At 46.1% G+C, this 27,525-nt stretch overlaps 1 protein-coding gene and 1 non-coding gene across 3 annotated transcripts in view; both read left to right on the top strand.

The window, feature by feature from the left end:
* Positions 1-11,327: 11,327 nt before the first annotated feature.
* On the top strand, positions 11,328-11,413 carry TRNAY-GUA (transfer RNA tyrosine (anticodon GUA)). Its single transcript is given in 2 exon segments — positions 11,328-11,364; positions 11,378-11,413. It is a non-coding gene; the product is annotated as a tRNA-Tyr (tRNA).
* A 491-nt stretch (positions 11,414-11,904) lies between these two features.
* MYBL1 (MYB proto-oncogene like 1) overlaps positions 11,905-27,525 on the top strand; it is a 33,912-nt gene continuing 18,291 nt past the window's right edge. For both annotated transcript variants that reach the window (XM_006131469.5, XM_006131470.5), the window contains exons 1-4: positions 11,905-12,334; positions 19,842-19,947; positions 20,029-20,100; positions 26,312-26,404. In XM_006131469.5, the coding sequence (XP_006131531.3) occupies positions 12,315-12,334; positions 19,842-19,947; positions 20,029-20,100; positions 26,312-26,404 (291 nt within the window). In that variant the 5' untranslated portion in view covers positions 11,905-12,314. The remainder of the gene's footprint in view (positions 12,335-19,841; positions 19,948-20,028; positions 20,101-26,311; positions 26,405-27,525) is intronic.

Below are 27,525 nucleotides of genomic sequence, written 5' to 3' on the forward strand. Positions count from 1 at the left end.
TGACCCAGCTTTTTAAGAACACTTTCACTGCAGATTTGACAAAACACAAAGAAGGTAGCAATGTGAGATTTCTAAAGATAGCTATAGCCCTTGACCCAAGGTTTAAGAGTCTGAAGTGCCTTTCAGAATCTGAGGGGAAAAGTGTGGAGCATGCTTTCAGAAGTTTTAAAAGAGCAACACTTTGATGCAGAAACTACAGAATCTGAACCACCAAAAAAGAAAATCAAACTTCTGCTGATAGCATCTGACTCAGATGATGAAAATTAACATACGTTGATCTGCACTCCTTTGGATTGTTATTGTGCAGAACCAGTTAGCAGCTTGGATGCATATCCTCTGGTATGGTGGTTGAAATGTGAAGGGAATGTTTAGCGTATCTGGCACAAATATTCTGAGATGCTGGCTATAACAATGCTATGCAGACACTTGTTTTCACTTTCAGGTGACATTGTAAACAAGAAGCAGCCAGTATTATTTCCTGCAAATGTAAACAAACTTGTTTGTTGGATTAGACAGGAGGTAGGACTGAGTGGATTTGTGGGCTCTAAAGTTTTACATTGTTTTCTTTTTGAATGCTGTTAATTTTTTGACATAATTCTACATTTGTAAATTCAACTTTTATGATAGAGAGATTATACTACAGTACTTGTAATGAGGGAACTGAAAAATACTATTTCCTTTGCGTGTTACAGTACAATTATTAAAAACAAGGAGTCTGGTAGCAATGTAAAGACTAACAGATTTTTGTGCAAAGACCCACTTTGTTAGATTCTTCCCCAGATATAAAGCATCTGATGAAGTGAGTCTTTGCCCACGAAAGCTTATGCCCAAATAAATCTGTTAGTCTTTAAGGTGACACAGAACTTCTTGAATACTTCATATTCTGTGGAGATAAAAATATTTGAAAAAGTAGAAAGCACTCAAAATATTTAAATAAATGCTATTCTGTTATAGCTTAACAGCATGATTAATCACAGGATTAATAATAATTAATTTTTAATTGCTTTGACAGCCCTACTTCAAAGTCATTGGCTGCTAGTGTGGGACTGGTGCCACTGCCTTGTCCAACACAGGATTTTTCTGGGTGGAGATGGGGGTTTGTTGTGTTCCCCCTGGGGGTTGTTGCTGATCCTGTGGGCCTATTTCTGGTTCTAGTGAGAATGGCTTAGGGAATGATGCTGTCAAGGAGAGAGCGCACTTTCTCCTCTCTAGACTCATAAGAGGGTGTCTTTTTCTGTGAAAAAAAACCCACAAAACAACAACAACAGAACAATTTCAGCTTTACTGCTCCACCACAGCTTTACCAATGGACTTTCAGCACAGCTGCTGAGAATTTAGATTCTTATTTGAAACTGTAGAGGGCATTGCAAGCTAAGATATCCCATTTCTTTTGGCACAATACTGATAGAAATGTAGCCGTGTTAGTCTAGTGTAGCTGAAACAAAAAACAGGACTATGTAGCACTTTACACTAACAAGATGGTTTATTAGGTGATGAGATTTCGTGGGTGGTTGGGGCTTGGGAGGGGCCTAGGCTTGTGGGCGCTAGGGTGGAGCCATTAATGAGGGGTTCTAGATGTCGGAGGAGGCTCTGGACTGGGCACAGGGTTGGGGGCCAAAGAAGAATAGGAGGAGGGGGAGGGCTCCCGCTGGGGGGGGGGAGGAAGGCAGGCTCTGGAGCGGGGCTTGGGATGAGGGATTTGGGGTAAGGGAAGGGGCTTTAGGATGGGGCTAAAGAAGTATGGGGGGGGGGGGGGGTCAGGGCTCAGGCAGAGCATTGGAATGTGGGGTTTGGGCTCTGGGAGGGAATTTGGATGTGGGATGGAGTTTGAGGTGCAGGCTCCAGGCAGCTCTGACTGGTGTGGTTCCTGGGGGCTCTTGGGAGGCACTGACATCAAGCAGCCACTTAAATAGCAACCATACCAATCCTTCCCTGGTATTTCCCAGAAATGCAGGAAGCTGGGTGAGGCTGCAGCGTCCCAGATTAAGGATGTTAACTAGTGATTAATGTACTAGTCCAGTAGTTGATGGAATTTCCATCAACTACTCAACTAGCTGATAAGCACTTCCACGTTCTGCCTTTCAGGGGGCTCATGTGCATTTCAAAGTTGGAACTCAGTGTGGAGCCCAGGGCCAGGGGAAAGTCTCACTGACTCCGGGCTCCATGCAGGTGCTTCTGCTTTGAAATGCACAAGAGCCCTTGCTGGGGACTCTTGTACATTTCAAAGCTGGCACGCTACACGGAGCCTGGGGTCTATCCAGCATTTAAAAACGGCAGTGCGGTGCTGAGTCCGTGGTCATCTGGGGAATCCCAAGCTGATCCCGGGCTCCAAGCTGCTTTGAAATGCTGCACAGAAGCCAGGATCAGCTGGGGAGTCCCCAGCTCCCCAGCTGATCCTGGGCTCCACCCAGCATTTCAAAGCAGCAGCGTGCACGGAGCCCGGAGCCCGGGGTCAGCTGGGGACTCTCCAGCTGGCCCTGGGCTCTGTGCAGTGCTGCTGCTTTTAAGTTCCCCCTTCCTTGCCACCTTTAACTGATACAGGCAGCAAAGGGTGAAAGGGGAAAGCGACCAGTCGACTATCCTATCGATAAGCATTTGCTTATCAGATAGTTAACTAATCCTTTACTTCCCTATCCAAGATTCCTGTAGATCCCTGGCCAATGGGAGGGTAGAGTCAGCTCTTAGGGTGGCACTTGCAGGTGGGGGTAGGACATGGTGCACCCTTGGTTAGCCCTTTGCCTAAGAGCTGGATGCTCTACTTCTTCCCAGGAGCCAGGCAGAGATGGGCAGGGAGCCTACCTTATTCCCATTGCCCTCTCACTCAGCCCAGCCCCAGCCTAATGCGGCCAATTGGATTTTAGCTGTTGGATCAGCTGTGCTGACCTACACTGCCAGGGTCACTTTTTGTCCAGATTGAGAGACATGCATTATTTTCACAAGCATACATTGATACCGTCCTCTTCCTTATCCTTTGTGCCTTGTGGGACTTGGGTGTCTTATTTCTGTTCAGCCCAGCCCAGCCCTCCAAATGCATATTGCTATGACTGGGATCTGATCTTTTATACCTTAAATTTATGTGTATTTTGCCATTGATAGGAGTAGGCTCTGATTCAGGGTGCCTGCTGCACAGAGTAGTTCCGGTGATGTACTGCCAATAGGACTAGGCACAGTATGAGGCACTTTGCTTGGAAGAAATGTTTGCCGTTAAATTCCCTGTCCAATAGAGCTAACAATCCATCTTTATCTGTATTGTATTGTAAAGCACCATGGTATTAGATTAGACAGTTATAAATTATGTATACACATAACTTACCTAATTACTATATAGATACATCTCATAATAATGTCTCTCTTCAAAATGTTAACAATATGTGGTGTCACAGATTATGAAGTATAGGAGCTAAATAAATGGGTTGTTCAACCCTTAAATAGCAGAAATAAAGCATTTTATTGATCACAAAGAAATCAAAGGCCCCAGTCCTAGGGTCTCCAGGTCTCTGATTTTCGACCAGAAAGTCAGGTTAAAAATGGCACCTGACAGTGTCCAATCAGAAATACTAACTGGACACCCCAAATCCAGTTTCTGTTGGCAGAAGTTGGTGTGATGCATGGGGGGAGGGGGAAAGTATGCAGGTATAAGTGCCTCTCTAGTCTGGCCTGCCAGGTAAGGAGATGGGCTCTGTCCTCCCACTGCTGCCACCTCCCATGGGAAGGCTCTTTCTCAGAGGCAGCAGCTGCTCCACCACTGACTGGGCTCTCATGCCAATCCAGAACAGTGCAGCCAGTGGGAAAAATAGGTGATCTCATCCCTTCCCCTGCCTACACAGGCTCAGTTACCGGGGGCAGAGGCTGAGTGAGTCAGAAACATGCCTGGAAGTGGAAGGAGCAAGGGGTGTGGCCAAGGGGCTCAGAGTGTGGGAACGGGCTCCAGGCTGAGGAAAAGGGTTGAGGTATGGGAGGGGTATGGGCTCTGATTTAGGATGTGGACTCTGGGGTGGGTCCAGAAATGAGGGGTTCAGAGTGTGGGAGGTGGCTCCAGGCTGGGACTGAGGAGTGCAGAGTGTGAGAGGGATTCCAATCTAGGGCAAGGAGGAGCTTCGGGAAGTAGCTCTGGATGGAGCTTCTGGGAAATGGCTGGAATGTCCCTCTATCTCCTAGGCTGAGGAGTGGCAGGGTGGCTCTGGGAGCTGTCCCCTGTCTTCACATATTACTCCCACAGCTCTCATTGGTCACAATTCCCATCCCATGGAAGCTGCAGTGTCAACACTCAGGGTAGGGACAGCATGCAGAGTCCCTATGGCCAGCTCTATGCTTAGGAGCTGGAGGGACTTTCTAGCAACTTCCTGGGAGCTGCACGGAGCTGGGTAGGGAGCCTACCAACTCCACACCAACTAAACTTTTAATGTCCTAGGCCTTGTATACACCAAGAGATAAGGTCAAATTTATTAAGGTCAATTTTTTAGCACCAGATTTTGTAAAGTCGAAGGTGCATATCTTTGCGGTGTGCAAGAATTTAATGTAGTTAGAATGAACATGTCCCCAATAGTGTGGCTACTGTCGACTTTGAAATCGATGCACTGTGGGTAGCTATCTCACAGTTCCTATGCACCTTTGCATTCTGGGTTATGCTTCCAGTGTAAGCTGGGACCAAGACTGTGCAGTGGGTGGTGCTCGGTACATGTTGTCAGCGCCCCATCATGCACTTGCCTCCTCCCTTCCCCACTCCCTGATTGAAAGCAACAGTAAACAGTCTTTTCATGCCCTTTTCCCTGGTTATCTGCATAGAGCCATAGCAGGGTAAGAATGGAACATAAGAACTGCCATACGGGGTCAGACCAAAGATCCATCTAGCCTAGTGCCCTGCCTGCTGACAGTGGCCAATACCAGATGCCCTAGAGGGAGTGAACACAACAGGTAATCATCTCGTAATCCCTCTCCTGACATCCATTTCCAGACAAATAGAGGCTAGGGACACCATTCCTACCCATCCTGGCCAATAGCCGGGGCTTGACAAATCGCTGTTTCTACTTTCCCGTGACGAGTAGATTTCAGCCAGTTGCTCCATTCGTCCCATTCACCAGTGCTGCACGCATGCACAGTTCCGGTCTGGCGCAGGCGTGGTGCGGGGCTGGCGAGTAGATCTTGCCACGGTTTGTTGAGCCCTGCCAATAGCCATTATGGATGTAACCGCCATGAATCTATCTAGTTCTTTTTTGAACTCTGTTAAAGTCCTAGTCTTCACAATATCCTCTGGCAAGGAGTTCCATAGGTTGACTTTGCACTGAGTGAAGAAAAACTTCCTTTTGTTTGTTTTAAACCTGCTACCTATTAATTTCAGTTGGTGACCCCTATTGGGGAACCCATCACAGATCCCACTGAGCAGGAAAGCATTATGGCAGTCATATTAACCATAGTGAGCTTTATGCTGGAGTATATCCAGATTGTATCCAGGGCCTTTTGGAAAGAGGAAGAACCCTGGGAGCCTATGAACATACTCTTGCAAAACACTTGAGGTGAGCAACTGGCAAATGCCACCAGGATTCAATCCTCTGGACACAGTGTAATGCTTGTTCTGGTACCATAAGACAAGCACAGATTGGTTAGACCATGCAGTGATGCAGCTATGGGAAGATCAGCAGTAGCTACAAAACTTTTGCATGCATAAATCGACTTTCATGCAAGTTGGCAAATTGCTCCCCCCGCCCTTGAAGTGCAAGAATACCAGAATGAGACCCACTCCAAGAGAGGAGAAGTGAGTGGTAATTGCCCTGTGGAAGCTTGCAGTGCTTGATAGCTATTGGTTAGTTGGGAATCAATTTGGAGTGTGGAAATTCATAGTGGCGGCTATTGTGATCCTAATAAGGAAACAGAGTGGACACAGTGGAGGGCTTTGCCACACTGCGGTTCCCTAATTGCGGTGGGGCAATAGACGGAATGCACATTCCTATCTTCGCACCTGACCACATTGCCAAAGACGATATAAACTGCAAGGAGTACTTCTCAGTAGTGCTGCAGGTGCTAGTGGATCACAAGGGTTGTTTCACCGACATCAACGTGGGATGGTCAAGAAAGGTGCATTACACATACATCTTGGGAACTCCAGTCTCTTCAGAAAGCTGCAAGCTTGAAATTTTCTTTCCATACAAAAAAATTACCATTGGAAGTGTTGAAATGCCAATAGTGATCCTTGGTGACCCAGCCTATCCCTTGTGCCCGTGGCTCATGAAACCATATATGGGCCATCTGGACCACAGTAAGGAGCAGTTCAGCTACAGTCTGAGCAAGTGCAGGATTGTGGTAGGATGTGCTTTTGGGTGTTTAAAGGGAAGGTTCCACAGTGTATTGACTAGGTTAGACCTCAGTGAACACAACATTCCCATTGTTGTGGCAGTCTTCTGTGTGCTCTATAATATCTGTGAGAGTAAGGGGGAATGTTATATGGCAGGGTGGGGGATTGAGGCACAGTGATTATGAGCAGGCAGACACCAGGGCAATACAGAGAGCATAGCAAGGGGCACTGCAAATCAGAGAGGCTTTGAAATACAGTTTTGAGAGTCATGTATGTTGCTCTTAACAACGTTCTCCTGCATTAAGTGTGCTTGCCTGTAAACTACGCCCCCTTCAGCACAAGCAATAAAGAGACTGTTGTTCAGAACTCATGCATTTTTATTTAGGGAACACAGAAGGGACAGAAAAGGAGTTTATGGCAGGACCGGTGTGTTTGTGTGTGTGTGTGTGTGTGTGTGTGTGTGTGTGTGTGATCACAATTGTGAGAAGGACAGGTTTTGTTTTGGGATGTATTCCTGAGGGTTGAATATGAAGCTGCCCTTCACTTCCCTACCCTCCCACGTTGTAGAGCCCCTCAGAGAGGATGCTATGGAACTCAGTGAGGAGGGAATGTGGTTTAACAAGGGCTGGAGGGGTGCCCATGCATGCAGCTGTCCTGGAAAGTTGCCATGTGGTTCATCACATCTGTCATGGTCTTCAAGACTCTGTCCTAGTTTTTCACTTCTAGCTCCCTGTATGCTCTCCTGTCACCCTTCTCCGCTTTCATCTCCAGCAGCAGCATATTCCTCCACTCAATTAAGTGCTCCCTGTCCACATTGGCAGATTACATTTCCTCCTTGAACATGTCATTCCTAGTCTATTTTTTCCTGCACATTTTTGCCAGCCAGCTAGCTGGTGGAGTCAGGGGAGTGTGTAGCATGCTTACTGCTGTTTCCACTGTAACAAAAAGTGAAGGGCTGGGTGTAGGGTGTCCAGCCAAGGGGGAAAGTGCAAGAGCAGAGGGTGTCTGGCTAAAAAGGGAGGATGCAGGAGTGGGCTGGGGATGTGACATCTTGGTGGAGGTGTGTGAGAGGGGGTGGGAGTGCAGGGTCTGGCCATGAGGGAAAAGCGGAGGCACTTACTTGCTTTCATGTCCCATATCTGTCCCAGGCACAGTGTCTCAGGCATGGCCTTTCGCTGCTCCCACTGGCTGGATTCCGGACAATGGGAGTAGTGGGGAAAGCATCAAGGCAGCGTGTCTGTGAGTTGCTGTTCTCAGGTGGGGGAGGGGGAGCAGCAGCACACAGAGCTGCTTCTGGCACCGCTTCTTCCCTGTGAGGTGGACCCTTCCTTCTGAGTGGTTTGGGGCTTTCTTCCCCCCTCTCTAGCAGGAAGCCAGCGCGGGCTCCCTGCTGTGGGGAAAGAGAGGGACGGAGGAAGGAGGGGCTGAGCTTGAGATGCAGATGGTCAGTGGGCCGCAGTTAGAACCACGGTTCTACAGGATAAAGTGTTTAGAGACATCATCATCTAAAATATTTGTAAAATCCTTATCTATGTGATAGAAGTGAATCTGTTTATTAAGTGAAACAATCTTTAGAATTTGATCCTTTATATACTTTCTACTACAGTAGAACCTCATAGTTATGAACACCAGAGTTACAAACTGACCAGCCAACACACACCTAATTTAGAACTGAAAGTAAACAATCAGGCAGCAGCATGGACAAAAAATAAACAAAGCAAATATAGTACACTAAACCACTCTGGTCATCTGAAGAAGTGGGCTGTGCTCACGAAAACTCATGATACCATCTACATGTTTTGTTAGTCTATAAAGTGCTAAAAAAAACTATTTGTTGTTTTTTAAGTTTATCCTGTACAGACTAACTTGGCTACCTCTCTGAAGCTTTTAAATATTTCAGAGTTACTAACACCTCACGAATGGAGATTGTTCGTAACTCTGAGATTTTACTGTACTTTCACTTTTCTCAGTGTAGACAATAATGATAAATTAGGGTGTGCCTAGACTACCTAGTTTTGTCGACAAAAGTGGACTTTTGTCGACAAAACTATACCAGCGTCTACACTACCGCTGAGTTCTGTCGACATAACGTCGACAGAACTCAACAGTTTTGTCGACGCTGGTATACCTCATTTTACGAGGCATAACACCTTCTGTCGACAGAACTCTGTCGACAGAAGGTGTTATTGCCTGTAACGTTGCGTCCAGACTACGGAGTTCTGTCGACAAAGGAGCTTGCTTTGTCGACAGAACTCAATGTGTCTGGACGCTCTTTGTCGACGGAAGTTTTGTCGACAGTATCTGTCGACAAAACTTCCGTCGACAAAACGCGGTATTAGGGTGTCTCTAGACTACAGAGTTTTGTCGACAAAAGTGGACTTTTGTCGACAAAACTATACCTGCGTCTACACTACCGCTGAGTTCTGTCGACATAACGTCGACAGAACTCAGCAGTTTTGTCGACGCTGGTAAACCTCATTTTACGAGGCATAACGCCTTCTGTCGACAGAGTTCTGTAGACAGAAGGTGTTATTGCATGTAGGGTTGTGTCTAGACTACAGGGTTTTGTCGACAAAGCAGCTTGCTTTGTCGACAGAACTGAATGTGTCTAGACGCTCTTTGTCGACAGAAGTTTTGTCGACAGATACTGTCGACAAAACTTCTGTCGACAAAACCCTGTAGTCTAGACGTACCCTCTGTTTTGTTTTTAATGTCTAGTCATTTCCTCTTCAGGTTTTTATAGACTACTAGGTTTTTACCTGGCATTGTTCAGGTACTTCAGGGCAGGGTGCTGGAGGTGTGTGGGTGGTGTAGGAGTCAGGACTGGGGGTGAGGAGTGGCTCAGGGCAGGGAATGGGGAGTGCAGGAGTCAGGACAAGGGATTGGGAGGTGTGTGTGTGTGGGGGGGAGGTTCAGGGCAAGGAGTGATGGGGTCAGGACAGAAAAGTGGCAGATACAGGAGTCAAGGCAGGGGTTTTAGGAGGTATTGGGGGCGCAGGCCATGGTGTGGGGATGTAGGAGTCAGGGCAGGGGATTGGAAGGTATGGGGGTTGAAAGCTAAGGGTGGAGGGTGCAGGAGTCAGGGCAGGGAGTGGGTGACTCAGGGTAGTGGATACTGGCAGTCAGTGGCTGCTCCCTGAGGCTGGTCTGGAGTGGCAAAGACCATGCTGGCACTGGCCTGTAGTGGTGGGAGCTGCACTGGCTGGCTGATGGCTGCTCCCTGGGGCCAGCCCAAGGCTGCTGTGCTGCTCTGCTGGCATCTGCTCCCCAGGACTGGGGCACTTTTTGCTCCCTGTGGTCATTGTGACGTATAACTGACCCTGTTATCAGAGCCCTCTCTTTCCATTTGATGAGAAACAATCGGATTCCAGGCACTTCCCATTATTCCTAGCATAACCAAGGTTGCATATCAAATTTGGTAGTCCTAGCTTTTACCGTTCAGGAGGAGTTCTTGAACAAACATGAACGCATGGACAGGCACTCCCACACAAGTTCTCTTAAATATATAGTAGATTTTGCTTAGGTTGTAAGGGGGGAGGAAATGTGGTAGAAAAGTTGCTTATTTTTAGACTAGGTTGAACACCTATTATTGGTGTTTGATTTGAATAAAAGGCAAAAGATAATATCAGTTTGACTTTCATAATTAACCTCCCTTCCCCAAAACAAAAAACCTTATAATTGAGGAAGCTTATCTTCCTCTTTTCCTTACTCCTAATCATTTTTCTGGGGAGTAAGGGAGAAAGTTATTCCTTAGGCTTGTCTATACTCACTGTGCTGCAATTGCATCTGTGCTGCTGTAGTGGTTAGTGAAGCTATCTACACTGATAACAGAGCATTGCCCCTTGTTGTAGGTACTCTAATTCCCAAAGAGCCATGTTAATGGGAGAAGCCCTCCCATAAAGTATTTTTGCCTATAGCAGGGGCCAAGTTAGTACTAATGTGTCACTCATCTAGGTGGGCATAGTTATACCAATATACATTTGTGATGTAGACCAAGTCTCAGATTATACATTATATCAGACTGTATTGTAATGTTAGGCAATTACTAAGGGGCAGTGCCCCCTGCTTGCTATGCTTGCCAACTCCCCTCTCTGAGGGTTGGCAGCTCTAGCTCTCCCCCACCCCTGGCTGCCATGGGGCTGGGCCAGGCCTAAGCTGCACCTAGCCTGGCTTTCTCCCTTCGGCCACAGGGAGCCCGGACCAGGCTGAGGCTGCAACTGGTCTGACTCTCTTCCTCTGGCTGTCGGGGGGCTGGGCTGAGGCTGGCCCAGTTCTCTGACTCCAGCCGCCCGAGGGTTAGGCCGGGCCAAGGCTGGCCTGGCTCTCTCCCTCTGGCTGCCACTGGCAGTGGCTGGCGTGGCTTTCTCCCTCCAGTTGCTGAGGGACTGGGCTAGGTTGAGGCCATAGCTGGCTAACTGGCATCCTCCCGTGAGGGGAGAGGGCATGTGGCTCCCAGTCCCATCCCACCAGGGGGGAAAGATACACAGGTGGCAGCTCTGGGTCTCCACGGTGACGGGGAAGTCCACGTGGCTCTGGCCCCCTCCTGCTACAAGGGGGAAGGCTGCTTCGCTTTCCCCCCACGAGGGGGGAAGGCTGTGTGGCTCTGGCTCCAGTCCCCTGTGTGAGGGGGAAAGGCCACATGTGCCCAGGGCTCTTCCCCCTGGCCACAGAACACTGGGGAGATAAAGGGGAAGAGGAAGGGACGGGCTGCAGGATGCAGAGTGACATGATGACATGACTCTGTCATCCCTCAGGAAAATCTTTTTTATAGAGAGATACATGGGAGGAAGGCAAATACTTGTTTTTATAGAAATTTTTTTTTTTAAGTCTGCCTAGGACTGTATTGCATTAATAGTGAACATTTGGCCTCTCCAAAGCTCCATTTCTCTCTCCATTTGTTTTGGTACAAAAGCTGCTCTCACTATATTTTTTGCTATTCCATACTGACAGCTCTTTAATTACAAATTAAGTCAAAGTACATTGGATGACTCATGAAAAGGAGACTATGTAGAAAGGAAACAAGAACATTCAGGAAGTCCCTTCGATAGCTCAGCTGGTAGAGCGGAGGACTGTAGAGGAGCTGCGGGAATCCTTAGGTCGCTGGTTCGATTCCGGCTCGAAGGAGACATGATTTTGTAATTATACTCTATGCCGAATGTGAGAAATCTCTGTATCGGTAACATTTGCACTAGGCGAGATGTGTTTCCCTCCCCCTGTGGGCTGTTCGCCTGCATTTTGTCCTTAGTCAGTAATAGGTGAGTCCGGATTCCAAGTGATCTGCTCACTCAGGACGCCTCGCACAGGCACAATGAAGGCGGAGAATAAGGCCTTGGGCTGGGAAGCAAGAGCGGCAGCAGCACGTAGCAGAGCCCGTGGGGCTTCTTACAAGCTGCCACTGTTGAACACCGTCAGGCTTGGCGGGAAGAAAAACTCGCTCTCCCAGGATGCAGCGCGCTATGTCCTGCCCCCTTCATCCCTACTGCTCCGGGTCCGCCCCCGTCTGGCTCTATGCCCCGCCCCCTTCATCCCTACTGGTCGCACCCTTTCTCCCTCTGGCGCGGTGCCCCGCCTCGATCGCGTGCGGCTGCCTCAGCCAATGGGGTTGCAGTCCGCGTGCGCAGATTCAAACGGTGGCTCTGGAAGGAGGCTGGGCGCGAGATTCGGCGGCACGGACAAAACCTGTGACGGCAGCGCAGCGGCAGAGGAGGCCGGGCCAACGGGGGACGCAGCTGGGAACAGGGGCCTCGGAGCTGGGCAAGAAGCGTCCGCAGCCCCCGATCCTGTCTCCGCAGCCGGGCCGGGCCATGATCTGTGTGCGGGGCGCCGGGCCAGGCCGGGGCTAAGTGAGGTGGACGCGCTGGAGTCTCCGGGAGCGGTAGAGGCAGCCGCCCCCTTTTCTGCTGTGTGACGGGGCGGGCCCCACGGCCGCCACAGACTCCCCGGGGCAGTGTGAGGAGCCCGGGCAGGGAGCCGCGCAGCGCCGTCCCCAGTCCGTCTCCGCCTCCTTCTATGCTGCGCCTCGAGGATGGCGAAGAGACCGCGCAGGTGAGTAACGCCCCCGGCCGGCCGGCCCGCCTGTCCTGGCTCGGGTATCTCCGCGCCTTCGTCCCGGATCCCTGCTCCGATCGCAGCGCTGTTCCCTTCGCCTGCAGGGTCTCTGTCCCCTTTCCCTCTTTGGGACCCTCCCCCGGCTTCGCTCTCAGCTGTGCTACACCCCCACATCCCGCTTCGTCTTTCTCTCCACGCCAGAGGCTCAGGCTCTCCTCCTGTCCGGCCGCCCTTCCTCGTGCTCCACTGTCATTGTCCAGTCCCTCCCCAACGCTGCATGCGCAGAGCTAGATCCCGGCCCCATCATCCCCCCTAAGTCCTGTCACCCACCTGTCGCAACACCGGTGTTCCCCGACTTCTCCATCTTCCCTGTGTGTTGCATCTCACCGGAGTTGCTGCACCCATGTCTTTTCCATGTCGCTCCGTACTACAGACATAAGAGTAACCTCGTCTTCTCTTTCCCCTGGGCTACTAGTTTCTTCCTACACAGTAGTTCTTGCCAGTTTTCCCTTTCTTCTAACTTTCTGGTCCTTTACCTCTCTGACCAACCACGTGGTTTTAATACTTTGACTTCACTAATTCTTATTTTTTTAAAGACTGTGTTTTTAGTCCTGGTACATCCATTGATTGGGGGGGGGGGGGAGGTATATGTGATTCTTTCCTGTAGCTGGGAAATCTGTGAGTGAAAGTGCTTATTCAGCTGCAAACATTGAGCTGTTGCAGATTTATCTTCTATTTTGCAGGAGCTTGTGTGTCTCATTTATACTAAAAATCTGGATTTTTAGGAAACTACACTTAGTAATTTAGTTACTACTGTCTTCTGTCTTTCTAGTTGTGGATTTTTGTAGAAAGGGGTTTATGAGATTGATAAAGGAAGAGCAGGGTAAATGGTCAATATTAGTTATGAAAGCTATTAGGTTTTGACCATCTCTATTATTTGGAGACTGCTGTGTATGCATATTGTTCATGGGAGTGAAGAAATTGTAGTTTTGTGGTTGGTACATCAGAATTTCTTCTGTATTTTTCTTCCAGAGGAGATCAGGTTTATTACAAATATACTATAAATTCATAGTTCTTGTGGGAAAACCACAGGAAGGAAAGTAATATGTTTTCCTTGTAATTGTTCAGTTGTTTCAAGGGGAACAAGAAAATCTCATTTGGAGAACTGGGTTTTGCCCAAGAAAGCTCACAATTATATATGTATGTAAATAGGGATGTGAATGACTAGTCTATTATCCGATAAGCAAAAGCTTATTGGATAGTTGATACACTAGTCCAGTGTTTCTCAACTAGAGGTATGAGTACCCTTAGGGGTACTTGAGACAAGTTTGGGGAGTATGTCAACACAACTGAAATTTGGAGAAAACTGAATTTTTGTTTTAAGTTTTACAGCACTTTATTATTTTTGTGCTTTTTACAGCCAAAAATTTCATCGCCTGCCCGGCTACAACTAAGCTGTTTAAACAAATGTGTCGCAATGGGGAAAAAAATGTGTAAGTCTGAAAACTATAGGTATTGGGGATACTTATAATTATTTTTTTTAAAGATACTTTAAAAAAAAAAAGGTTGAGAAACACTGGACTAGTTGACTGGTCACTTCCCCTCCCTTGCTGCCTCTCAGAAAGAGGCAGTGTGGGGGAGGAGTACTTCGAAGTGGCAGTGCCGTTAAAACGCCGCATGCTGCTGGGGAGTCCCCTGCTGGCCCGGCTGCATACAGTGTTTCAAGGTAGCAGCACTGCATGGAGCCTGGGGTCTGCCGCTTTGAAATACCATGTACAGCTTGAGTTCCCACCTGGTCCTGCTCTGCATACAGCGTTTAAGAGCAGCAGTGCTGCATGGACCCTGGTGACAGCTGGACACTCTGAGTCCCCAGCTGACCCCGGCCTCCATGTGATGCTGCCACTTTGAAATGCTGCAGGTGGCCTGAGGCCAGCAGGGGACTGCTTTAGTCCCCTGTGCTCCTTGCAGCTCTTTCGCCTTTGAAGTGTAGCCCTGGGCCAATTAATCTAAATTTAACATTTCTAGTGTGTAACAAAAGTTAACAAATATGTGTGTGTATAATGTGTGTGTGTGTGTGTGTGTATTTATTTTATTTATGTATTGTATATGTTTGTTAGGCCTGTGGCACCTTAGTGACTACTCGTTGTTTGGAAACTAGAGAGGATCAACTACCTTAATGTAGGTAACATGAGACATTCCAGCTACATATTGCACCCAGAATGCCATCTGGAGCATCTCTCTTTAACCAATACAAGTTGGTCCATTAAAAGTTATGACCTCATATTACCTTGTCTTTCTGGAGTCAGGAGCTAAGGAAGACTTACTAGTCTTTCTGGAAGTGCCAATATTGCTGTCAATGAATATTGAGCTGTGAAGAATTCACATTTCTTGCTAGATTATTAAAATAGGTGTGCATAGACGATGAGCTCATTTGGTACATTCTGGTTACAGCAGAACAAAAAGAAAGTGTTGGTATATACAGGCAGTCCCTGGGTTACGTACAAGATAGGGACTATAGGTTTGTTCTTAAGTTGAATTTGTATGTAAGTAGGAACTGGCTCCAGATTCAGCTGCTGTCACTAAAACTGACCAGGGGCTGACTACAGGAAGCAGGAGGCAGAGTTGCTCTGCCCCCAGCTTCCTGGAATCAGCCTGATCAGTTTCAACAGCTGCTGAATCTGGAGCCTGGGACAGAACAGCTGGGGCGCTGCCCGGTAGGTTCCCACAGGACCAATCCGGCAGCACCCCAGCTGCTCTACCTGAGGCGTCCTGCAACAAAAGCCTGGTCTGCTGGGGGGGGAGGGGGCGGCGCACTAGCTGTGCCCCCTCCCCCCCCAGCAGACCAGGGAGACCCGAGCAAAGCCGCACAGGCGGAGGGACCCCGCTGCCCGTGCGGCTTTGCTCCTATCTCCCTGGTCTGCTTGGGGGGGTCCAGCAAAGCCGCTGGACCCCCCCCCCCCCAGCAGACCAGAGACACCCAAGCAAAGCTGCCGCCTGGGCGGCTTTGCTCGTTTGCCCTGGAGCAAAGCCGCCCACGCAGCGGGACCCCCGCCACCTGCCCGGCTTTGCTCCTGTCCCCCTGGTCTGCTGGGGGGGTCCAGCGGCTGCTGAAACTGACCAGGGCTATAGGTGGAGCTGGGGATGCGTCTGGGCTGTGCAGACCAGGGGGACGGGGAGCAAAATAGAGCAAAGCGGCGGGACACGCGGACAGCCCAGACGCAACTGGGCTGTCCGCTGCCCACGTGCTCCGCCGCTTTGCTTCCTCTCCCTGGTCTGCTGGAGACCAGGGAGAGGGCCCCGTTCGTAACTGCGGATCCGACGTATCCGCGTAACTCGGGGACTGCCTGTACTCTCTTCTGTCTCTGAAATGTAAACACTGGATCTTAAGGGGTTTTGGGCTTTGTAGAATGCATTTATCTTTCTGTAGAACTTTCAAGTGAAGAGTTCTTAACTGTCACTGTAGGTAGGGCTGTGTGTTTTATGCACTTCTGTGAAATCCACTGCTGGCTATGATATTGTGCTCCATTTCCACAATCTCGATATTAATTGAAAAAAGATCCTCTTAGCACATGGGAACTACCCTATTCATCTCAGTGATGTTAATTCTGAATTTCAATTATGACAGTTCAGATGTAAGCATTGTGTATTATTTCAGTGCTAGCTGTTTTAATAGAAACACCCAACTAATGTAGTTGTATAATTCCACTCTCCATCACATCTGGTGCCAGCTGTGCCCTAACCACTTGCCAAAACATCCAGCTTATACTCTTAGAAACTTCTCTCTCATGTGACTTTTGTGTTTCTTAAAAACAAAAAGACATCTGCCTTTTGAGGTCTGTTAAGAATGTAAAATATACCACGTTTTTCAGATAACAACTGATTATATTCATTTTCATATTTCATTTAGGAAAACATATTTTAAAAAATACTAGCATTTCCCATCCCATTGTGACAGTAGATGTACATGTGGCCTCCTCCCTCCCCGCTGTTCCTGGAGGCAGGGAGGCTTGGGCCGCGTGGTCACTTCCTTACCCACTGCTCCGGGGCCACGGAGGATTGAGCCACGTGTCCTCTTCCCTCCCCGCTGCTCCTGGTGGGGAGGGGTTGAGGCCGTGCATCCTCTTCCCTCCCCACTGATCTGGGGATTCTGGGGTGCGTGCTCTCCCCCTCCCCGTGGTGGGCGGTGTACAGCTCCTCCTCCTCCCCTCCCCGTGGTGGGGGCAGGGCTATAGGTGGAGCTGGGGGCCTGCCTTTCCCTAGAAACTTCTCAAATGTTCTCTGTGACAGACAGTGTGATGGACGTCCCTCCTTTTGTAATAGTATACATCAATGTTTCTCAACCAGTTGAGAAACACTGGTGTATACTATACTAAATCTGGGGGTATGTCAACACAACTGAAATTTGGAGAAAACTGAATTTTTGTTTTAAGTTTTACAGTGCATTATTAGTTTTGTACTTTTTACACCCCAAAATTTCATCACCCGCCTGGCTATGATTAAGTTGTTTAAACAAATGTGTTGCAGTGGTAGGGGAAAAAAATTGTGTGTCTGAAAACTGTAGGTACTGGGGGTACTTATAATTTTTTTTAAAAGGGGTACTTTATAAAAAAAGGTTGAGAAACACTGGTGTAGATGTCAAAATCACTAGACTAGATTGCCACAGCAACCAGAAACTATGGTGTTGTATAGTTTTTGTCAGGCTTTCCACAATGTACTGATCCAATCTGCAGGTGGTCTTAGCACAAAGCTTTCTGTTCTTTCAAGTCAGAATAATACTTTAAGGGGTTAATATTAAAGGCTAATATGTCCTGTTCATTGTAAACCATTTCACTAGTGAGATGTTTGATAACTTATCAATATTTTAAAAATTAATGTTCGTAAAATAATCATTCAAATGTGTAAGGCATTTAAAGGATGCATTTTTTATGTTGAAAATGAGAGAAAGTTAGATTCACTGTACTGTAACATAATTGGGAGAAATACATACTGTTTTATTATTGTCTGTTACATCTGAATCAGGTAATGAATTGGCCCTTTTTGATAGTCTGCTCTTTGTAATAGCTTCAGAGTCCTTTTTCCAGTTGTTAACTTAATTTTGGTCCACTATACAGTGCTTAAATCCCAGAGCTCAAGTTGATGTAGTATAACCACATCGAGACAACTGAGTTGTAAATTTAAGTGTATTTTGTGGCTTGCTTGAGGTGAAAAAGGGAAGTATAATATCAACATGTGATTGCTCAGCCTGTGTGTGAAGAGGTGGAGTATATGTAGGGGTTGTGATGTGGGCAGGAAGAAAAGAGAAATTAAGACTTGTGGTACAGCTTTCAAAAGCACTTAAGTGTCTTAGGAGCCTAAATACCATTGCAAATGAATATGCTTAAGTTGAAAGTCAATGGGACTTACAACTTTCAACAGAACGTATCCCAAACATTTTTTTCTTCACTTCGGGTACAACTTTCCGAATGACCGAAGTGAATTAGGTTTCAAATTCCCATTGACTTTGAATATATGTACTTTTTTGTGTATTTGACTTTTTTGGGACTTAAAATGCAAAACTTTCAAAAGTGTCTATCTTTTTATATTCTGAATATTTCTTATTATAATAGAATTGAAAAACAAATAAGGAACGTCATTATCATTTTACAGTGATGACTGTACTGAGTATAATGTACTTTCATAAGTAGTGGAAAGGAATTTCTGTAGATCATTAAGCATGAACATTTGTAATTAAAAAATCAAGGTATGTAGTGACAAATTAAAAGGGGAAAATAATGCTGCCGTAAAAGAGCAGGGGAAAGAATGAGTTTAACCATTACACACTTGGCTACGTCTACACTGGCGCGTTCTCACACAAAAACTCTTTTGCGGAAGAGTTCTTCTGCAAAAACTCTTCCAGAAGAGAGCATCTACACTGGCATGTACTTTTGCGCAAGAGCATCCATGCCAGAGTAGACGCTCTCTTTCGCAAGAAAGCTCTGATGGCCATTTTAACCATAGGGCTTTCTTGTGCAAGAAATTCATGTTGCCTGTCTACACTGGCCTTTTCTGGAAGAGCTCTTGCGCAAGAGGGCTTATTCCTAAGCAGGAGCGTCAGAGTTCACGTGCAAGAAGCCCTGATTTTATACATTAGTGTGTCAGTTTACTTGAGCAAGAACACATGGCCAGTGTAGACAGGCAGCAAGTTTTTGTGCAAGAGTGGCCATTTTTGCGCGAGATCGCGCCAGTGTAGACACAGCCACTTTTGTGTGCTCCTATGTGTAACTGAGCTTGTTTGCAAAGTTAAGGTTGTGAAGTATTATGCCACTTCTCCAGTAGATCGAGCATACTGGAGGCACCTGTTTCTGCCATTCCTGTCCTCTGATTATCAGGTAAGGAGCTCAGCATTGTAGTTTCAGTTCTGTCTGCTTGCTCAACTATATTCTGTTCATCTGAAATCCTAATTTGTCTTTAGTTCTCGTGCCTTTATTTTTGAAAGGAACCCCTACTCAGGGCCTCAATTTGACTTCTCAAGATTCAAGATTCCATCGTTTTTTCTTTTACTTGACATTTTCCCTTCCTTCAGTTTGTCCCTATATAAGGGTGTATATTATATTTTTTTTCTGCCTCCTGCTTTTAGATGGTGAATTATTCCTCTCTAGCCCTTCCATTCTAATACGCACAGTAAGAAGATTCAGGCCTTGTTGTGAGCTCTGATACACTACTTGTAGCAATCATTTTATCTAGGTTCTGATAGTGACATTGTATAGCAGAATCTATTTTTGAGGGTCTGGTTTTAGTGTGCACAAAAGGATTTAAAAAAAATTGAATCTAGAACACATTTCTTCCACTAACATCCTTAAATTAAACAAAACTTGGGACCTGCCTTAACTGATAGTGTGACTGTCAGATACTCTGTTAATTCCCAAGTGTATTGAAAATGCATTCTCTTTAATTGGTGTTTTAGCCTTGGACTTGCACTTATGTATATCAAAGTACATGTCATGATCAGTGTACCCTCTAAACAGCGCGGAAGCTCAGCTTCACAGGTGATTAATCAGCCCCACCAAGTCATTGAGCTCTGTGCACAGAGAGAGCCCTGAGCCTCTAACTGAGTGGAGCTGATTAATCACCCATGGAGCTGATTAATCACCCATGAAGCTGTGCTGCTGTGCAGATTAAAAAGAACACTGGTCATGGTATGTGCGTGTGAATTAGAAAAATTGAAACATGATATTAATCTATAAGCTTTGTAAAATTGACTATGTTCCATGTGGGGTTTATTACTTACTTTTGAGGCATAGGATGTGAGTCATTTCTGGAGGACGAGTACTATATTTAATAAAGCAATCGTCTGATGTTATGTTCCTACAAATTTTATACTTCATTATAGGTTTCTTCCAGAGATGCATTGGACGCAGAGTTTACAACCAAAATCCTCTCTGGTTTCTTGAACTAATGGTGATGATCAGTATTAATTCAAAATGTATTTCTGGTTTGTTTAAATTATTCTGTTTGTACACTGCAGTGAGGAAGAAGATGATGACCTTCAATATGCAGATCATGATTATGAAGTACCACAGCAAAAAGGGTTGAAGAAGATATGTAACAGAGTAAAATGGACACGTGATGAGGTAACACTTGTCTCGGTTAGCTTTACTTTTTTTGATCATATCAAAATGCTATATTTCTCAACTGATATTATGTCTTTACAGGATGACAAGCTAAAGAGGCTGGTAGAACAAAATGGTACAGATGATTGGACTTTCATTGCTAGTCATCTACAAGTAAGTGTGAAGTATAACTTTAATTAAAAAGTGTCTATCATGATGATATCTATGTCTAACTTGCAGATGACTCGCTATAAAGCAGTTTATATGGGGAGACATACATGATTGCTATGTTTGATTATTCTGTGGTAACGCATAGCTTGGGCTGGGCCTCAAGGCTAATTGAATAAGACCAAGGATTTGACTTCCTATACATTTCAGGAGTGAAGCCAGCAGCTTGTGAAGCACCAATGTCCTATGTTCATGTCTACCATTATATCTGAAGTGGGTTGCTGCATTTTGAATCGTTTGCTATCTTCATGTAAGATTACAGTCAAGTCAGTGCTGTAGATTGAAGTAATTTAACCAAGAGGTGATAAAAGTGCAGATCAAGCAAACTTCTCCCTTCTTTCCTTTCGCATTTGAAAGGTTAGTTTTTTGGCCAAATGAGGATTTCTTATCACTGTGGCAATCTGTGTCTGGGAGCAATGTGGAGATTAGCATGAATTTAGGGCTTTGTACCAATTTGGCAATCTGTGGCCTTGCTCCTTCAGTTGATGAGATTAGAATAATGTCCAATTTCTGACTTACCCCTGCCCTTCCTACTAACCCCCACTTCTTTTGTGAAGCTGAGTGTAACTTACTAGCTTTATCTATCTTAGGATCTGTTCCATGCATTGGGATATAGTGGTGGGCTGCATTAACAGAGAATAACTGCCACATGCATACTGATGGCACCAAAGTCTATGCTGTCCTATTTTTCCCAAGTTTCCTCATGAAAAAGAGAGGGGGAGGGAGAGTTTTGATTCTTACGGGCTGTGTTGTGATGGGTCTGCTTGAGGTAGAGCTGGTGTTCATCTTGGTATTGGGATCTGTGTGGTCATCAAATGATTAAAGAATGAGTACTTTGTGAATTTCTTCTCTATGATATTGCATGTTAAAAGCACCACATGGACACTGGTGTCAAGTGACAGATGTATACAATACCATAAGCTTAGGGTAAATCTACACTGCAGCTAGAAATAAGCCTCCCAATCCAGGTAGACAGACTTGCATTACAGGGCATGAGCCAACGCATTGAAATTGCCGTGTTGATATTGTGGTTCAAACTGGCATTCAGGCTGTGAAACCCACTTGACTCTCTAGGCTTTGGATTCAGAACTGCAACAGTCACATGACTATCTTTAACATGCTAACCTGAGGCCCACTAATGTGAGTCTATAAGGCTGGAAGGCTTGCTCTCAGTTGCAGTATAGACATATCCTTTGGCACTTGTTTCCTGCCCAAGGATAGAAAGGTTGTCCTCCAGTGCCGGAAGGGTTGAATTTGTGAGGTACTTTTCAGTAATCTGATTGTGGTGGGTCAAGGATGATGATTACGATGCTGTTGGAATTCGGGTGCCATTCTCAGTGTCTTCATCAAGAAAATGAGGGATTGGAATATATTCAATAAGAGGAAAGGTTATTGGTGCCAAGAGCAGATTTCAAGGTTGACCAATCCTTGGCCTTCTAAAGTGAATATAATAGTTAAACCTTTTGAAAACACTGATGTTTTTAGTTATATTGCTAATGGGAGAGTGGCACTGTATGTGAAAGAAAGCATAGCATCAAATGAAGTAAAAATCTTAAATGAACCAAACTGTACAATAAAATATAGATAGTAATTTCATGCTTGAATAATACGAGTATAGTGGTAGAGATATATTACTGACCAGGATGGTGTTAGTGACTTTGACATGCTCAAGGACATTAGAGAGGCTATTCAAAATCTCAGTTCTGTTCAAAAGCCATTTTAAATATCCCCATATTGACTGCTATATCTTGTCCCAGGATGGGATGCAGAGAGAATGTTTTTTGATGCCTTACATGTCTGCTTTTTGGAGCAGCTAATCCTGGAACTCATAAGAGAAGAAGCAGTTCTTGATTTTGATCTTTGTGGAGTACAAGCTCTTGTCCAAGAGGTGAATACAGTGGAACTGCTTGGTAATAGTGACCATAACATAATAAAATTTAATATGGAGGACAGAAGGGGGTGGAGAAAAAAACAAAGCAGCTCAACATAGTAACATTTAATTTCAAAAAGGGGAATTATACAAAAATTAGGAAGCTAGAGAAACACATTCAAAAGTATGGTTGCAAAAGTGAAATGCCTGCAAGATGTATGGAAACTTTTTAAAGACACCATAACAGAAGCTCAATTTAGCCCAAAATAAAAAACATAGTAAAAAGATAAAGTGCTACTGTGGCTAAAACCAAGTATAAGAAGCAGTTAGAAGTGAAAAGGCATCTTTAAAAGGTAGAAGTGTAAAATTATAATGGGGAAGGACAAAAAAAGCATTTGAAGAACAACTACACAAACATTCAAAGTAACAGCAAAAATTAAGTAAATCAAAAGCAGGAAACCTATTAAACAACCGGTGGGGCTATTGGATGATCAAGATGCTAAAGGAGCATTAAAAAAGATAAGATAATTGTGGAGAAACTACATGAATTCTTTGACAGGTTTTGGAAGGATAGCTGTGTTAGTTTGTATCTGCAAAAACGAGGAGTCCTGTGTACCTTAAAGACTGACAGTTTTATTTGGGTATAAGATTTTGTGGGCAAAGATGCATTGCATTTGACAAAGTGGGCCTTTGCCCATGAAAGCTTATGCCCAAATAAATGTCAGTCTTTAAGATGCCACATGACTCCTCATGAATTCTTATAATCAGTCATTACCACTGATGATGTGAGGGAGATTCCTTAAAGTAGGCCATGGGCCAGCTTTGGGAACGCTGCTAGTGGGCCTGCACGGCGTTTTTTACTAAAAACATAGCCATGGAGACTTGTGGCTCCCATTGGCTCCGATTCACTCTTCCCAGACAAAGGGAGCTGTGGGAAGTGGCGTGGCTTGGGCCACCACTCACTGTGGCTCCTATTGGGTGGAATCGGCAAACTGGAGTCAATGGGAGGGGTGAGGCTCCATGGCTATGGACCCTTTAAGTAAACAAAGTGACATGGGCCTGCTAGTGGCTTTCCCAAAACAGGCCCATGGCCCTCTTTGAGAAACACTGCCCTAGTTTCAGGCTTTCTTTCTCTAGATCATAACGGTTGGCTCACAGCCTCAATCTTTGGAATGTATACTTCCACATAATGTAGCTGTGTTACCCAGCACTAGGAAATTCCTCCTATTTGTCTCAGAAAGCTGACATTGTCAGTATATGATACTCCCCTTTAACCTGATGCTGCGACCAGATGGGCTCTGGGCCCCAGTTGGGGGCATGTTGGCCAGGCTTCATTTTTAAATAAAGTAAAATATTATGTCCAACACAAAATGTTTCAATATTTTATTTATGGCAGGGTGGGGAACTTTTTTGGGTCAGGGGCCACTGACCCACAGAAAAATCAGTTGGGGGCCACAAAAGTGAGAAGCAAAAAACCCCCCAACCCTTACTGATGTGACTCCCTATTGAAACACTTCACTCCCCTGGTGCTCCAGCTCCATAGTTGGGGGAAGGGCAGGGAGGGCTGAGGTTCAAGGCCTCAGGCCAGATTTACTCTTTTGGGGTTCCAGGGTTTGTGGATTTTGTGGGCCCCCCCACTAGGCTTTGCATTGGGGCCAAAAATGAGTGTGTGGGACAAGGATGCCAGTGAATGGGAGAGGGGCAGGAGGTAGGAGTATAGGAGGGGGGTGAGGGTGCAAGGTCTGGGCAGGGGGCAGGAGCAGGCTGGGGTCTGGCTGTCTGGTCAGGGAGCGGGGGAAGGGATTGGCCCAGGGGCTGGGGACAAATGGGATTTTGGGCAGGAGGCAAGGGGTGTCTGGCCAGGGGGCAAGGAGTGTCTGGCTGGGGCCAAGGAGCAGAGGGGGATTTTAGCCAGGAGACTGGGGGGGATTTTGGACAGGGAGCAGGCTGACAGGTCAGGGAGCAGGGGGGGATTTTGGTCGGGGGACTGGGAACAGGCTGTCTGGCCGGGTGGGGTTAGTGAGAGTAGGTGTCTGGGCATGGGAAGGGGGGGCACTTGTTTTCATGCTGTGTGGCAAGCACCATGTAACATGCCTCCTACTGTTCCCGTTCCCTGGCAGGAAGCCTCTGGGAAGGGTTGGCAGTGGAGGCTGCAGTAAGTGTGTCCTGAGGGAACAAATGAGCAGTACACAAGGTGCCATCTTTGGTTCCTGGTTTCCCACACGCTGGAGGAAAGGAAAATACTGTCGTGCCCAGTCATTTTTAGCTCTGCTTTGTTCCCCACATGCCGGATCTGGCAGGGAACCTCGGGATTTTCTTCTCACTGCTGGCGTTCCACTGTTGTGGAGGCCGTAAGGCTGTAGTGCCAGCGCTGGCTCCCTGCTGCAGGGAAGCATGGGGCTGTTGAGTTAGGGCTCCATAAGAGTCATATCTGACTCCCTAGAGCAGTGTTTCCCAATTTTATTTGGCCACAAAACGCTTTTAAACTCAAAAGAATTTCACGGAACCCCTAATAAACAGTCTTATTTATGGAGCTGAAAAAGTAGACCACAAATAAGTAAGGATAGTAATAAACAAATGCTAAACAAGGTCATGAGATCAACATTTAGTTTAATTGCACATATTTAAAAACAAAAATCACATTTATTGTGTTCAAAAAATAAAGCTAAAAAACTAATATGCATTATATTGGCAGTTTTCAATGCAAACAGTGATTTTTTTCTTAAGGATGTTAAAATGCCATTAATTGACTAGTCAATAGGTACTTCTGCATTCCTCCTTTGAAATGTACAAGAGCTCCTCCTGGGGCTCTTGTACATTTCAAAGGAGGAATGCAGAACTCCGCATACAGCCTGGGCCAGGGGGAAGTCCTGTTGACTCGGGGCTGCATGTGGTATGCCTACTTTGAAATGCACAAGAGTCCCCAGTGGGAGCTGTTGTGCATTTCAAAGCCAGGAACTCAGGTCCCCTGCTGACCCTAGGCTCCATGCTATGCTGCATGCCACTAGGAGCCTGGGGTCAGCTGGGGAGTCCCCAGCTCACCCCAGGCTCCACTTCCTCTTCAAAACGCTCAGAGGCGGCATTGCAAAGGAGCAGTGGAGCTTGGGATCAGCTGAGGACTCCCCTGCTGATCCCGGGCTCCACACGGTAATTTTCTCACGGAACCCTTATTTTCACTTCACAGAACCCCAGGATTCCGCGGAAGACCATTTGGGAAACACTGCCCTAGAGAGCCATATTTGGCTTGCAAGCTATAGGTTGCCAACACTTGTTCTAGACTCTGAGTCCACCTTCAGATGGTCCTGTTTGTCACTCACCTGAGTGGAATACATGTTTGCATCCACATGAAGAAAAAGTTCTTCAAAATACGGGTGCAGATGTGTATTCTATGGCCCACCCTTGATCTCTTCAGATATTCTTTCTTGTGCAAAGGAACTGAGGATGGATGAGGGCAGTGTTGCCTTTATTAGGGATGTTAAAAAGCATTTATTTTTGTAAACACATTTACATGCAGTGGTCAGATGGGAGCCAGCTTTTAAACTGGCCACCTGCGAGCACCAGCTCCTATCTTCTGTTCCCTTGCCATACTCGCATGCTGCTGCCTCTGTATTAGAGTATGCAGTGTTGGGGGTGAAGGAGGAGGCTCCATGGGAGCGGAAATGTGTGGGGCGTACTGGCTCCTGCCTGCCCCCACACACTGCTGCCTCTGATAGAAGCAGCAGTGTGGTGGGGAAGGGCAGTTGGCTCAGTGTACCGGGGAGCCAGCTTGAAATCCGGCATCCCCTGTGTTCCAGCTCCTACCTCCCCATGGTGCTGCCTCTGAAACATCAGCAGTGTGTGTGTTTAAAAGTGAGATAACCGTGTACACGGGTACACGTTCACATCCCTAGCCTTTATATGATCTCTAGTGGGCCCACAAGCACATAAAGTGAGCGTGTGCTACCTTAAAAGGTGCTACTGTGGTTAAAAAAAGTCTTTAGATTTTTGTGTGTAAGTTAGCAGTGTACTGCACTGGAGTGCATATTTGCATCTACATCTCAAAGAACAAGTACAAAATGGGTAAGTCTCTTTTTCTTAATGAAAATAACTATTACAGAGGTTAGAAAGGTCAGTGATTAAATCTTTTCTACTCTGGAACAATTTTGTTTAGTTCTAATTACCTATAGTTTGTTGTTTAGTTTTACATTTGGTATCAGTCAAAAATACTGCACTCTGCAAGGAAAATGGTCTGGAAAACTATCTAATAAAGATAATCTTTAGCAAAATCATTTTTAAAAACTGTTTCAGAATCGTTCGGATTTTCAGTGCCAGCATCGCTGGCAGAAGGTTCTGAACCCAGAATTGATTAAAGGTCCCTGGACTAAAGAAGAGGATCAGAGGGTATGGAACCTATTTCACATTGTATTTGTTTATTTTTTAACTGCAGCAAAAATACATCAAAGCTTCTTTCTGTGTTACCTCTTCCCCAGTCCTACCATCAAGGTTTTGGCATTTCAGCTCCCACATAACACACACAAGCTAGTTCAGTGTGTTATGCTGGATATGTGCTGCTGCCCTGGATGACATAAAATGTCAGACCTGCTCAAGTTTTTATCATTTCTGTTTGCTAGTTGAACAGTTTCTCTAAATCTCCGGGTAAAGGAGAACTTTGTTTTTGGAACTAACATTCATAGGCCATAATCTGACCTGGTTGATACCTTGTACTCCCTCAGATCGCCAGACTGAACAGGTGACCTACCATAATGAGGGAAAATGGATTTGTATTAGTCCTCTACACATTGACATCCCTACACTATTAATTGATAAGCCTGGGGTTATCGGTTAATCCTTTTGACTACATGTACTCTTCCCTCCCTCCCCCCTGCACTGTATCAGAGGCAGCAAGTGGGGGGAGGCAGGGGCCCGTGCCTGTGAGGAGCCAGCTTTTAATCCAGTTCCCCACAAGCACTGGATTCTGTGGAGTCCTCTCTCCCCTTTTCCCCCCTCCTCCACCCGACGGTGCTGCCTCTCTATCAGGATCACCAGTGTGGGAGTGGGCAGGAGGGAGCCAATACGCACGGGGAACTGGCTATGAAGTTGGCTGTCGACGCATGCCGTCTCCGTGGAGCTGCCTCCCGGCCACAATGCCAGTGCACCTTCTGTCTGCAGAGAGCTCAGAGGGCTCCCTCAGACTGCTGCCACCACCTCGCAGACTGGCTCCCCTCACAGAAGCATCAGTGTGGGATAGGGGGGGGCTCCTTGAGAGTATCGAATACCCATGTAACCATTAAAATTTGATGAGGTTACACAACTATTCAGTTACAAACTAGCGATGTTAGATAGCATGTATTCTTTTGTGAAAAAGGCTTATAAGGCTTTAAAAAAAAATCAAAACCCTCTTCTTTTTCCATCTGTTAAATATAATATTATATCACATCTTCTCTATTTTCTGTGAAAACAGAACTGGAAAACTAAGAGGATTCACGTAACAGATACTAAACAAATGAAACATGAGTGAGAGT

The sequence above is a fragment of the Pelodiscus sinensis genome, chromosome 2 (genome assembly GCF_052426305.1).
Source record: "Pelodiscus sinensis isolate ZL-2025 chromosome 2, ASM5242630v1, whole genome shotgun sequence".
Lineage (NCBI taxonomy): Eukaryota > Metazoa > Chordata > Testudines > Trionychidae > Pelodiscus > Pelodiscus sinensis.